This window comes from Leucopleurus acutus (assembly GCF_964270905.1).
Source record: "Leucopleurus acutus genome assembly, chromosome: 11".
Taxonomy (NCBI): Eukaryota; Metazoa; Chordata; class Mammalia; order Artiodactyla; family Delphinidae; genus Leucopleurus; species Leucopleurus acutus.
In genome coordinates, this window is record NC_139152.1 from 36,688,951 (window position 1) to 36,702,125 (window position 13,175).

The window sequence follows — 13,175 nt, forward strand, 5'->3', positions numbered from 1 at the left end:
TCTAAATTGATAGTCACTATGGACGACAGTATGGAGGCTCCTCAAAAAATTAAAAGTAGAACTACCATAAGAGCCATCAATTCCCCTTCTGGGTATTTTTCCAATGAAAACAAAAACACTAAAACAAATGAACAAATATAATGAAAGAGAAACAGACTCACATAAACAGAGAACAAACTGGTGGGTGCCAGAGGGGAAGGGGGTTGGTGGATTAGTGAACTAGGTGAGGGATATTTAGAGGTACAAACCTCCAGTTATAAAATAAATGTCTTGGGATGTAACATAAAGCATAGGTAATATAGCCAATAATACTGTAATAACTTTATATTGTGACAGATGGTAACCAGACTTATCATGCTGATTATTTTGTAATGTATCCAAATATCAAATTACTACGTTGTACATCTGAAACTAATATAATATGTAAGTCAATGATATTTCAATAAAAAATTCTTAGCAACAACAATAAAACAAAATGAAAAAGAAAATCAAATTTGATCAGAATACTGCAGAATCTGTTAACATGAATAACAAAAGATACACTAGAAGTACTCATGTATAAAAAATTCAAGATCCCATAATAAACCAACACGTTTTTCCATTATTTTAACTTTTGAAGATTACTTCCTTAAATGAAAAATAAACAACATGAGGAAATTTACAAACCATTTTCCAGTATGATCCGTTCAGAACAGAAAACAGCTGCCAATCTGCACTACAGATAAATGTGTAGATAAAAACAGAGACCTAGTCTTTACAACTACATCAATTTTCAACAGGTTGTATTGATAAATAATCTAAATTTCTGGCCTCTTGCCTTGAACTCTTTCCTGTCTCAATAAATGGCAACATCATCCAAGTGCTGCTCAAAATCAGAACCTTGACTCCCATTTATCACTCTTTAATTCTCCTCTACAGTAAATTATCTGCAAGCATTGTTGGCTCTACTTCCAAAACATACGTAAACATGCTCCTTCTCTTCATCTCTCTTACCACTCTCTCAATTCAGGCCATCAACAGCTTTGCTTAGGCTTCCGCAATAGCCTTCCAACTGGTCTTCCTGTTTACACTTCTGTTCTTCTGACCACATCCAACCCCAGAGTTCATCTAACACCTTGCAGCCACAGCTACCTTTTTTGATACAAGTCTGTATATATCACTCCCCTACTAGATGAATGTAAAATACTTACAGTCTCCCTACATTGCCTGGCCCCTACCTAACTCTCCAATTGCATCTTAACTGACTCATCTGCTGCATCACATTATCCTTCTTTCTGTTTCTAGAATATCCAAGCTAGTTACCACTTAGGGTCTATCTACGTGCTATTCCTTCTAATTGGAATGCTCTGTTGCAGATCTTTCCATGTTACTTCCTTATCATCAAGTCTCAATTCAACTGTCAATCCCCTCCCAACCCCAAACCCAGAGGCTTTCCTTGACCATCTCATCTAAATTAATCCCCAATCAATTTCTATCACATCATCCTGTTTAACTTTCTTCCTATTATTTATTACTACCTTAAATTACCTTCTCTACTTCTAAGTTACCCACTTATTCTCTGTCTTCTCCCTTGAATGCTAGCTCCTGAGCACTGGAACCTTATCAGTCTTATTCACCATTTACTACCCAGTGCCTAGAAAAGTGCTTGGTACACAGTAGGTGCTCACTAAATATTTATTACAAGAGTGAGTATACTTAACAACAACAAAAAGAAGCAGCTCAAAATATGAATAATTATCTTAAGATTCAAAAAGAAGTATTGTATGAATTTATATCATGTGATTTCATGTTACACACATTAACAATATCAGTGGAACTTACTACATATTAGAGATCCCAAATATTAATGAAAAATACATTATTTTACTAAGTTACTTTAAATTCATTTCTAATATAAAACCTTTCAAAATGAGGAATTTTAAATCTACTTATGAATGGGGAAGGGAAGCTATATGTCTTTCTTTTGGCAAAAATAGAATGGTCTCTTTAGGACTAAATCAGAAGCATTTAAAGGAATATGCTGAGAAAAAAAAGGTCAATTTAAAAAATGAATACCAATTTTTAAGGCAGAGAAAATCTACTGAAACCTGAGGGAAACAAAAGACATTGGTTTCCCAAGGGCCAGAAAATCATCATGTAGCTAAACACGATCTCTAAGGACTGATGGCACATTCTTGACATCTGGAAATGCTAAGTCCAAAACTGTCCAAGTGCCCAAATACCACCATATCAGTGTTCGTACTTGCAAGACCCACTAGCTAGTCACACAGTTAATGAGAATGACTCAAATGTGTGCCTTGGGGGGGGGGGAAATTATAAATTACTACATCTCTTGGATTTCTAGGGTCTTCCCGAAAAGTCAAAGCCACAGAATTTGTGAATGCCAGGGGCCCCATCACTGTATTTGGACTGTTTCAATGAGACAATAAACTACCGGGGATATTAGTTAAGATTTTTAAAATAACTAGGAAACTATTTTCTCCACTGGAGCTATTTAGTAAATACCACAGAGCATGAATACAACCACTGAGATTACAGACAGTAGCAAACAAAAATGGTGCTGGGCACTTTATGTTCCTGTTAATTGACTGTCTTTGTTATACAACATTGTCGGAAAAAATCTGACTACAATTCTAACTGCAAGCCACAGTCATCATGTCAATGTGTGAACTACCTGAATATCTAATTATGAAAAAAAGAAGGCAATTTCACAGTGGAAGCACTGTCCTAATTCAAGAAACCCAGCCATATTAACTGATTAGTCTGACATGTAGCAGATAGCTGAAAAACTTTAATATGAAAGATAATTATTTTTACCTGATTAATATGCTTCAGATTAAATTCACTGCTTTTAATGGGCCCATCAACTTGACGACCTGGGAAATTAATAAATTTTGCATGCAGTAATCCTAGGAAATTTATACAGCCAAGCTACACATCATTACAAGGATTACCTTCACAGTAGGCATTGTCCTCTCGAAGAGCCCTAAAACCATCTCGACAGCTGCAAACGGCCCTGTCATTCAGATTTCTGCAGACAGAATTCTCCATGCAGTTATGCCTTTCAGAACAAAAGTCATAACCTACAAGAAAAAAGAAACTTATTAGGGTAAATAAAATCATAACAAAGCAAATAAACTTTGTCTCCTTAAAATCTTTCTTTAATTTAGAAGCTATATTTCTCTAAACAATTAAGTTGATATCTTCATCCAATGTTTATAGGACCATATGCTATGTGTACTAAAAAGTTTTTGAGTGTGTTTAACTCAATTAATTCCTTCTTGAAGTTAACTCAATTAATTCCTTCTTGAAGTCTCCTCTATTTCTGACTTTATAAATGCTATCTCTAGTCCCTAATATTCCAATTACAGTCCTCCAAATATTGGAAACAAAGAAAGATTCTTGGAGTACAAAATGAAGATTTACAATATAGAAGACAACACAGTGAGGAAGGAAAGTGATCTGAGAATTACTGATTGAACACTGTCAATAACTATGAGTAATACAGACCAAGCCAGATGAGATGTGCACATTATGTATTTAAGAAATGAAACAGACAACTTGGCATCCTTAAAAAAACCCACAAAACTCTAAACGTATAAAAAAAATCACATCACTTTAATCTAATTTTCTCAGGAAATCTGCAAGACAAAGTATGTCCACTCAAAAGAAAAAGAAAGTTTTTATGAATTATAAAGATTTCACAGATTCCAGAGTCTTTATGTAGAGGAAAGAAAAATGGAACGTTTCCTAAACAGTGACACCAATCATGTGTAATCTCTCAAATCTCTTTTTCCTGTGTGAATCCCTGTTCAAAGATCATCTAAGATGCTGAAATAAAAAGCTGGAACACTGGAATCCATATTTAATGGAAATTATATGATTATACATCATTCAAACAATTTTCAAATTGCTTGATGCATAAATTTTCTGTCTAGTTTTACATTGTCTAATGAATTATTTTTTCACCATGTATAAAAGAAAAGAGGTCCAGAAGAATACATTTCATGTAGCTCAGAATAAACTCATCTGCTTACATGCAAGAAAAGACTTTTACTTGAGCAAATCATGAAGATGTAAGTTCTACACTCATCTTACTTGTTATCAAATTACCATACAGTGCTGTGATTCAGTGAAAGGGTGAACTAAGCTATACCACAACCAAAAGGTATACTCTGGTTCAGCACAATGGTTGATGTCCATTCCAATTGGTTTGTGCCCATAATGATTATGTTGAATATTGACCCAGAGTTAAAACAAATCTCCCATGAAATGCAACTACAATGTATAGTAAAATAGTGTTTGTACAATTTAATAAGCCTTAGGAAGGGTGAGGCTCTCAAAATACAGTGATGTCTTTAAAAAGGATAGGAAAAATCAAAAGAATTACTGATTTCTACAGAAATAAAATAAAATAGAACAGACTGTACAAAGATTGGAAAAATATATAGTCAATAACAGCACTGAAATCACTTGACAACTTTTCTTGACAAGATTCTTCAACAATCTAAATTCTCATGATTAAGGCTGAAAATTTAGAAGCAAAACGTTCACTCTTAAGGAAAGGAAAAGTTAAACATGTTTTCTCCTTGGGTCTTTTTATTTCCTTCTTTAAGTAGCTAAATTGAGACCATATTTCTTAAAATGTATTCCAGTGTCTTACAATGCCTGATGAGGGATAATTTCAGCTAAAAAGTCATCCTCATTCTCTATACCAATAGCTCAGCACATCATCAACCTAAAATGAAAATGTTCCACAAAATCACTTTATATTTATTCTAAATTAAAACAATGTTACTAAAAAAAACTGGCCCACTCCTTAAGATACACAGAGAATTAAGGGACCATGTTTTAACAGCGCTAAATCTGTAGAAGTTTACCTGTAATGCTTCAAACAACTTTTAGAGAGCAGTGACTAAGAACAGGAACTGTTCCTGACGCACTTTTACTTTTCTTTCGTAAGTTTATATTTTTCAAAACTATCTTTCAACACTTCATTTTGATGCATTTTCTCTTCTCCTATTTTTCAGACTCTGTTCAATCCATGCTATCACTGTCTATGCCATAAGCCTCCTCTATTACAATCCATTTCCCGTCTGTATAAGTAATGGTAAGACCCCCTCATCTCAGCATCAAATATCATGCACACGCTCACCATGCAGTGTTTAACTGCTGCAAGAATTTTCTAACTATAAGATAACAGTATGATTCTACTTTTCATTGTTTTAGGTTCAGTTATGGAGTACTTCACTTTTCATCAGATGAGTTTTTTAAGTTAACCTGGAGACTTGAAAACTGAAAATTTTGTCAAATACTAATTTACTCTAAACAATGTCAGATAGCTGTTTTGATTTAGTCTCTCAAGAAATAAGTTGATTGAATCTATTGGTTGTTTCACTGCTTAGATTCAAAAATGCCAAGGTTAAAATGTTAACTACTGATGGTTAGAAAATTCAGACTCAGTTAAAGGGGCTTGTTTCCAATCTATAGGGAAAAACTTCAAAAAAATCAGAGTATGGGTTGGCAATAAACCATAGTCCTACCACCATTATAGCCACATTCCTACTCAGCTGTGCTTGGTTTTTGGAGTTGAAAGACCTGGATTTACATCTGATCTCTACCACCTACTGGCTATGTAAATTACTAGCTGTGTAAGTTAATTAACCTTTCTAAACCTTCAGCTTTTCTCACCTGTAAAAATCTACCTTGCAAAAGGTTCAAATGAGATCATCTATGTAAAAGTGTAATAGTATAGCATTTGTTAATAATTAAAGCAGTTAGAGTATTACTAATAAGCCATAAGCCAAATGTGTTGAGATACCTATCATAGGAGAAAATTCAAATATTTGCTATAAATGGATAGCTTAATGATCTAATACAATCAGGTCTTTCTTTTATTTCCTCCTTTGGGTTTTAACCTCAAGGATACCAAGTTTTCTATTCCTTTTAAGCTTTCCAAATTTACATGAGATTCTTTCATTAAGTGTACTAGATCTTTCTATAAATTATTAATAAGCATTTTTCTATGACTGAGGATACAAAAGGGTAAGGAAGGGTCGGATACAAAAGATTATGCATAAGAACAATATAAATAAATGTTATTCATAATAACCAGGAGAAAGAGAATGCAATAGTTTTGAGGTGAATATTTGTTGGTTTTGCCTTACAGGTGTCTATTCCTCCTTTTTGTGGAAAAAAACACAACAAAACAAAAACCTAGTCATACCTGGGATGAACTCTTCACCTCTACTGTTAGCCTAGGTGCTTACAGGAAAATGGACTACACTGCCCACTGGTTAAGGCCACACCAGTCAATGCATCCCACTGGTATGGACATAGGAATTTCTTCAGGTCTGAGCAAATGATGCAGTTCAGGTTAATGCAGATAATTTAAACTCAATTCTGGGACCTTTGTTCAGCTCACGAGGGTATTGAACTTTCTCTTCCACCTACTTGAGTATCATAATAACGTGAGCATAAGAATGTCAGGGAACACACAGAGTCTGAAAATAAGGCCACCTCAGAGGAGACAAACAGAAAGATGTATCTAAGCAAAGGTGCGAGATTTGAGATCTGAGTCAAGCCACTCACTGGGGCCATGTATTCCACTGTTTGCTTAAGTCAGTTGCATTGGGTGTTCTATCAATTGTACCTGAAAGAATATTAACTCATATCAGTATCGTCTGCAAGATGATGGAAAATCCTGATTTTTCCCAAAAGGTAGTTCACGTGCATGGATGAACATTTAAAAAAACAGTACTGATAGCAATGGAATTATTTAAATGTGTATAAAAAAATACATGAATCTAACAAATAATCCCATTATTTCATGGATACTACTGCTTAGGAATAAAAGTAAATTTTCACAAAATGAGTTGACTGACAGTAGACATTAAAACATTAACTAAATAATGTTATTTGTGGTACACAGATAACAAGAATCATGACGATGTAATTGAATGACGTGGGAAACTATGAATTGTCCAGAAGTTGGGTGCAAACAATTTACACCCACTCAGCCTTATGCACACGGTGCCTCTATCACTTCTAATTGTAAGGCACGACAAAGTCAATGCTAAATTAAAGTTGGGCTTCCAGTGAATAGGACTTGATGGTCTGTAAGCAGAGAAAGGGGTGGCCAAGGGAGGAGAAGAAGAATGGGACGGGCTGAGATATGAAAACATATAGTTTCACGTTATTTCTGTACCTTTCTAAGTCAGAGTCCTTGCTGTATCATGAAGTCTCTGTCGTGTTGTAATTTGTCACAAGCTTCCTTGAAAGAGCTCTCAAATATGAAAAAAGTGAAAAGAACATTCCTGCTCCACTGTTCCTGAGCTGGTACAATGGAAGACAGCAGGGTACCTAGAAAACAGCCCTGGCTGGATTTGACTTGGTGCCTAGAAATTTGGAGCCTTATTTCGGTGCACAGCTTGGTTTCCAACCACCAGCCGAGCCTCCAGTGGAAAGGTCAACAATTTAATCTCATGCTCTGCCCTCAGGGAATATTTACTAACTGTTGTTGAACAACTTAGTTTTTCAGATGTGAACATGGCATCTTTAGCACTAGGCAGACAGGCCTGGAAACTGGAGGCCAACCTTACTACAAATGAGTTTGTCACAATATGTGTGTAGGAGTTGACTCAAACTTTAAGCCTTCAAAACTTGACGTTTTTTAGTTTAAAAGTCAGAGAATACTAGGAGGACTCATTTGTTTATTCTATTTATTTGAAGTCAGAAATGGAAGTAACCTTTATTTTAAATGGTGCTAAATGTTTCAAGAAAGTCCAACTTGTCCAATTTCAGTTCCAGTTCTAAACCAGAGGTTCTCAATCCAGGCTGAGTAAAATAATTTATTGAAGAGTGTTTTTTAAGGTGATATCAAGGCTCCATCCCATATATCTGAAATCTGGCTCTGAAACACTTATTCAGGAATTAGGAAAAGGTATTTGAGCTTCTGCCTTAGCGAAGGCAACTCCATATTGGAAGCCCCAGTTCCATTTTGAGAAAAACCTATGACCTAGGCCTGACTAAGCTATAATATGATTAAATGCTTAAAGAATAACCTTCTACATGCTTGAGAAATTCCAGGAACTACAGGACATTTCAAGCCTACAGTTACAGATTAACTGCTCTCCCTACACAATCAAGGTGACTCGGACCAGACCACTGCACCACCAATTTCAAGGCAATTATCGAAGCAGACTGTGCTGCTCCACACATAGCCCCCTACTGCACACCTCTGAAACTTTTCCTTTACAAACTTTTGTCCCCTAACTGGCAACTCGGAGATGGTTTTGGGGACACTAGTCCATCTTCCCAGGTTGCCGGCTTCCTGAATAATACATCTTTCTTTTTCCACCAAACCCTGTCTCCAGAACATTGACTTATGAGCAATGAGAAGCCAAACCTGAGTTTGGTTCTGGCTCTGGCCGGTCACATATCAATGATATCAGGATCTCAGGTGGAGGGGGTGTAGGTCACGGTATATTTTGTCATTGTATTGATATTTTGAGTGGGCTGTGTAAACATATTAATTTTTAAAACTATAGGCAATTTAAATGTAACCAGTTTTGTAGCTAGCTTTTCCATTCTTAATTTGCTCTTGGTAATGTATTAAGGCTCTTTAAAAAGAAATGGATGCAATCAGGCCATCTTAATTGAATGGATAGAAGAAGCAGCTAAAAAGAAAGTGAAAAAACTGTACCACCCTCCTAAATATGGGAGAGAGGGATCTTATGTTTCCTTTTTAATAGATGAGATTAAAAGGAAACAAAATAGTATATGTTTTATAAAGTTTCTTTTTCTTACTTTTTTCCATTTAAGTTTTATTTTGCACCAATAAAGGCTATTATTAAAACAAGTGCTAGTAGCTCATTTAAGGCACTGTTATACAGTACCAACTACATGAGTTATGAGTCTCAGCTACATCCCAGGTGTCATACTAGGTATTAAGAATATAGAGATGAATATAAAGACCCAGCCTGTTACATTCTGCACCTCAAGGTGCAAAATCCAATGGAGGAGACAGATTCACAAACACATAATTTCAGGATAACACAAGAAGGCACATATAATTTCATGATTGGTAGGGAACATAAAAATTCCATGTAATTAATCCTTTACTTTAATACTTAAATCTATAACAAAATACCAAGTTTAAGAATCTTTAGTGATGGGCAACTCACTGCCTCCTGGGCAGCCCACTGCATTTCTGAATACCTCAAGTTTTGCTGTTTTCTTATACTGAACTAAAAATCTAAGTTCCTCTACTTATTGGTCATAGGCTTATCATCATAGAGGCAACACAGAATAAGCAATGCATGTCTGATGGCCTCTCTCTTCTTGGTAGTGTAGAAGCCTATCAGTGAAGGAGAGTGGAATTGTGAAGAGAGGGATTTGAACAACATGGGAATTATGCTCAGACAATTATAAAAATAGACTGAAGAGAAAAGAAAGGAAATCGCCCCCCGCCCCCAGCAAAAAAAAGAAACAATAAAATAACTCAGCACTGTTGTGTAAATGTTTTCAACAATGTTGTGCTGACTCAGGACAAGTACACAGAGAGAAGTATAGAAACCCAGAGCTTGAGACAGGTACAATACACCCTGCAGAAATGCATGAGAGCATCTCGATTTTAATTCGATAGTCTTTGGAAATAACTTGATTATAAAAAGTTCTATTTCCTGTCAGTTGAAGTAGCCTCTTAGAATGACTCATGCACATAAATTTTATTTTACAGACAAGCCTTACCTTTACAAACTTTGCAACAGCTATGAGACAAGGTAATCTGATGAGACTCTGGACAATCCAGAGCTGGACAGCCTGAACTCTCAACCAGCTTCATGGTCTGGTCCTGTCAGACAACAGAAAATAAAAGCTTCAAACCTCTTAATTAGGAATAACTCAGAAGTTTCCAGATCCGACATCCAAGAAATTTCTTCGAACATGAGAGTAAAATTTTCACCCTGAGAACCTCTGCACAGGTCACACACTCACTTGCAAAATAACATTAAATGACAACTGGAAAGCCTTTCAAATGGACAAGCAGCTCTGGGAATGCAAGCATGCCACACTGCAGCCATGCCTTCAATTTCCAAACATCAGGGTAATCCTGAAAGATTTTGTTAGTTTACAACATATTTGCACATCCAGATGACAATTGTGTCAAAGATACAGCTTGAATTCTATCAATAGCTCACTTTGGAAAAAACAATAAATAAAACCCGGGCTTTTTAAACATTCTCATTTCAAAGTTTCCTAAACTGTTATAGATTATCCCAAGTGAGTGGGATGAGGAACACTGGGGATCTCTCACAAAACTATAAGGAAAATGAGGGCAGAATTTATGTCTCTTGAGCATGAATGTCTTGCATTTTTTCTGGCATATAATAAGCAATCGAAAACCTTTCCTGAATGAATGAATAAATCAATGTAAAACGATTATAGTTCTAGCCACCGAAGTAGATAAAACCCTTCTCAAAGAGAAACCAAAATACAGAACAGAATACTTTTCTAATAAATGTAACAGCACTGCCCTTGAAGCAAACATTTTGCTTCTATACTGTCAACCTCCAGTCTCTTTAAGAGCGAGGGTCATTAACTGTTATATTATGCTTACCAATATATAAGTAATAAAATAACCGTTGGAACTTGAAGGCTTCTGTTTTAATACTGCTCAATAGCTTAGCTTTTTAGATATCATTTCTATAAGTACTGCTTTTATTGAAGAAATCGTAATTTCAATATATCCCTCTTCCTGGCTTATCAATGGAAAGGACCTTCTCCAAGTCACCATAATGGCAGGAAAAAAAAAGAAAGAAAGTGTCAGAAGACATGTATACAGTGGAGTCAAACGCTATTCTTCCTTTGGTTTGACAGTAATATCCATTCTGATAATCTTATTTTCAGGACCACCGTGTTTTTCTGTGTTACTATGAAACTCACAGACCCCCCAGGACACATTTTCAAGGCCACAAAACTGACAATAAAGGAACAAAGAAGGACTAGGATTGACAGCCCAGAAAATGGAAGTCTGAGAGAGATGACAATTATGTAAAATAGCTCAGGGGCCTGAAGGGAGAAAAAACAATGGGAGTCCTTAATGTCAAGAATTTAGTGAAGAATACAAAAGCTTATGAAATTCTGGTAGAGCTGTGCTGTAGAATCCACAGCCACTAGCTACAAGATTCTGACAACTTTGTATGATAAAATAATGTAAAATATTTCATTAAGAATTTTATATTGATTACATTAGAAATGATAATATTTTGGATATATGGGGTTGAATACAGAAAATTTAGCCCAAATAAAAATCACGTGTGTGGCTTGCATCATATTTCTACTGGACAGCACAGCATTAGAGGGTAGGAAGTGATTTCTTTTGTTTGAGCAAATAAATGGTAACATTTATTCATTCACCCAATATTTATTAAGCACCTGCAGAGTTGCCTACACACAGACTTCTCACAAATCGAATTTAAAATAAAATCACTTTATAGGTATTTTAAAATCAAATAGGAAACTATCTCAGTAAATTTTAGATCATAATTATCAGTATTATGGAATACACTTGTCAAATGAAAAGAACACACACACACACAAAGTGGAGAATCTTCAAATGCCCTCTCAATTTTCAGATTTAGGGCTGATATTTCAAAGTTAGAGTTTACTTAGAAACCAGCTGATAAAAGTTTGCCACCTTCCTTGAGGTAAAATTTCTCTGATTTCCTTGGTGTTGCTAGATCTCACTCCAAGCCTTCCAATCTTTATATCTACCGTGGGATCTGCTCCACTCAAAACAGCATTGGTGAAGGGATGCTGACGGAGAAAAATCTATCTGGAAATATAGCTTCAGCAATTGTGCTAGTGTTCCTATGCCCCAGCTCCCTTAACTTTAAGATGGTAACCTACATCATGGGAGAGCTTATTTAAAGCCAAAAGAAGCAGCTAGAATACCTTATAATGGACATGGACAAATCAGAGCTTTCACGTTCCAGAAACCAAATCTGTCACAGTTTTGCATCTTTATGTCTCTGCCTTGCTTATCCCAAATGTCTTCCAACTTAAGATGCACGAGGTATACAGCTGGATTTTTCAGATTCAACTTATCTTGGCAAAATTCTGAGGATTTTCCTTTCCCCAACACTTAATCATATGAATGCTCACAGTTTATTGCCAGCAGAGTAAATCACTTATCTTAATTTTCTAAATAACCTATACATACTAAATCATCCCCACAAACCATGTACAGGAGGCATTTGAAGAAGAAAATTAAGGATCAAATGTAAATGAACCCTAAAGCAGAAACATTATATGTAGACAGTTTCCTTTAGACAGAATATGGCTTGAAATATAACATTATAGTCAAGGAATATAAAATCATAGTTTATAAAAGGTAAATGTGAAAAGTGTTATGAAACATATTTAGTTTTTCAATTAGTAGGTCAAGAAGCAGACTTAAAATGAATCACGTTTGCTTCAGAAGCATACGTCAAGAGCACATGTATAAAACATTCCCCTTAAAATTATTTAAAAGATTCCTCCCAAAGGAATTAAGATCAATATCAATCTCATCTCCATCCAACACCTAATTTTTATTAGGTAAATTTGGTTCTGATTTTAATTGGACTGATATTTATCACGAGTCAAAAGCAAGAGTGAGAACAGGCCGAGTCTAATTTTATCTAATACATTTTCTTCAAAACAGCAAACAAGAAAAAAAAAAAAAAAACAGCAAACAAGGAGCTGATTTGTGTTTGGAAAATGTAAGACAACTTCACAAAACTTTAATATGTATTGGGAAAATTATTTTACAACCACTAATTTACATGTTTGCAAAAACAATGAGAATTTCTATACATTTGAGCTATAATTATCATCTTAAATTTTCTCTTTGCCTTAGAATTTTAAAGGTATTACAAGGGTGAGATTTTTAAAGAAACATTTACTGTGTTCATGTAACGGAAAGAAATTTGAAACACACATGAAGAGCTTCCTTACCTGGCACTCATAGAGAACACATACGCCAGAAGAGGAGTAGACCGTATTTCTTTCTCCTTCAAAATAGGTTCGTCCATGAAATTGGCATATAGCTTTGGAGTAAAAAATATATATATTTTTTAAATGTTTCATTAAGAAAAATAGCTTACAGGTGTTCAGATCATTTTGCCACAATA

General features: G+C 35.2%; 1 protein-coding gene across 1 annotated transcript in view; it reads right to left on the bottom strand.

The window, feature by feature from the left end:
• Positions 1-13,175, bottom strand: part of NELL2 (neural EGFL like 2) — a 385,449-nt gene that overhangs the window by 221,598 nt on the left and 150,676 nt on the right. Inside the window, exons 11-13 of the mRNA XM_082850800.1 lie at positions 13,000-13,091; positions 9,751-9,853; positions 2,955-3,083 (exon numbers count right to left, since the gene is read on the bottom strand). Of these exons, the coding sequence (XP_082706926.1) occupies positions 2,955-3,083; positions 9,751-9,853; positions 13,000-13,091 (324 nt within the window). The remainder of the gene's footprint in view (positions 1-2,954; positions 3,084-9,750; positions 9,854-12,999; positions 13,092-13,175) is intronic.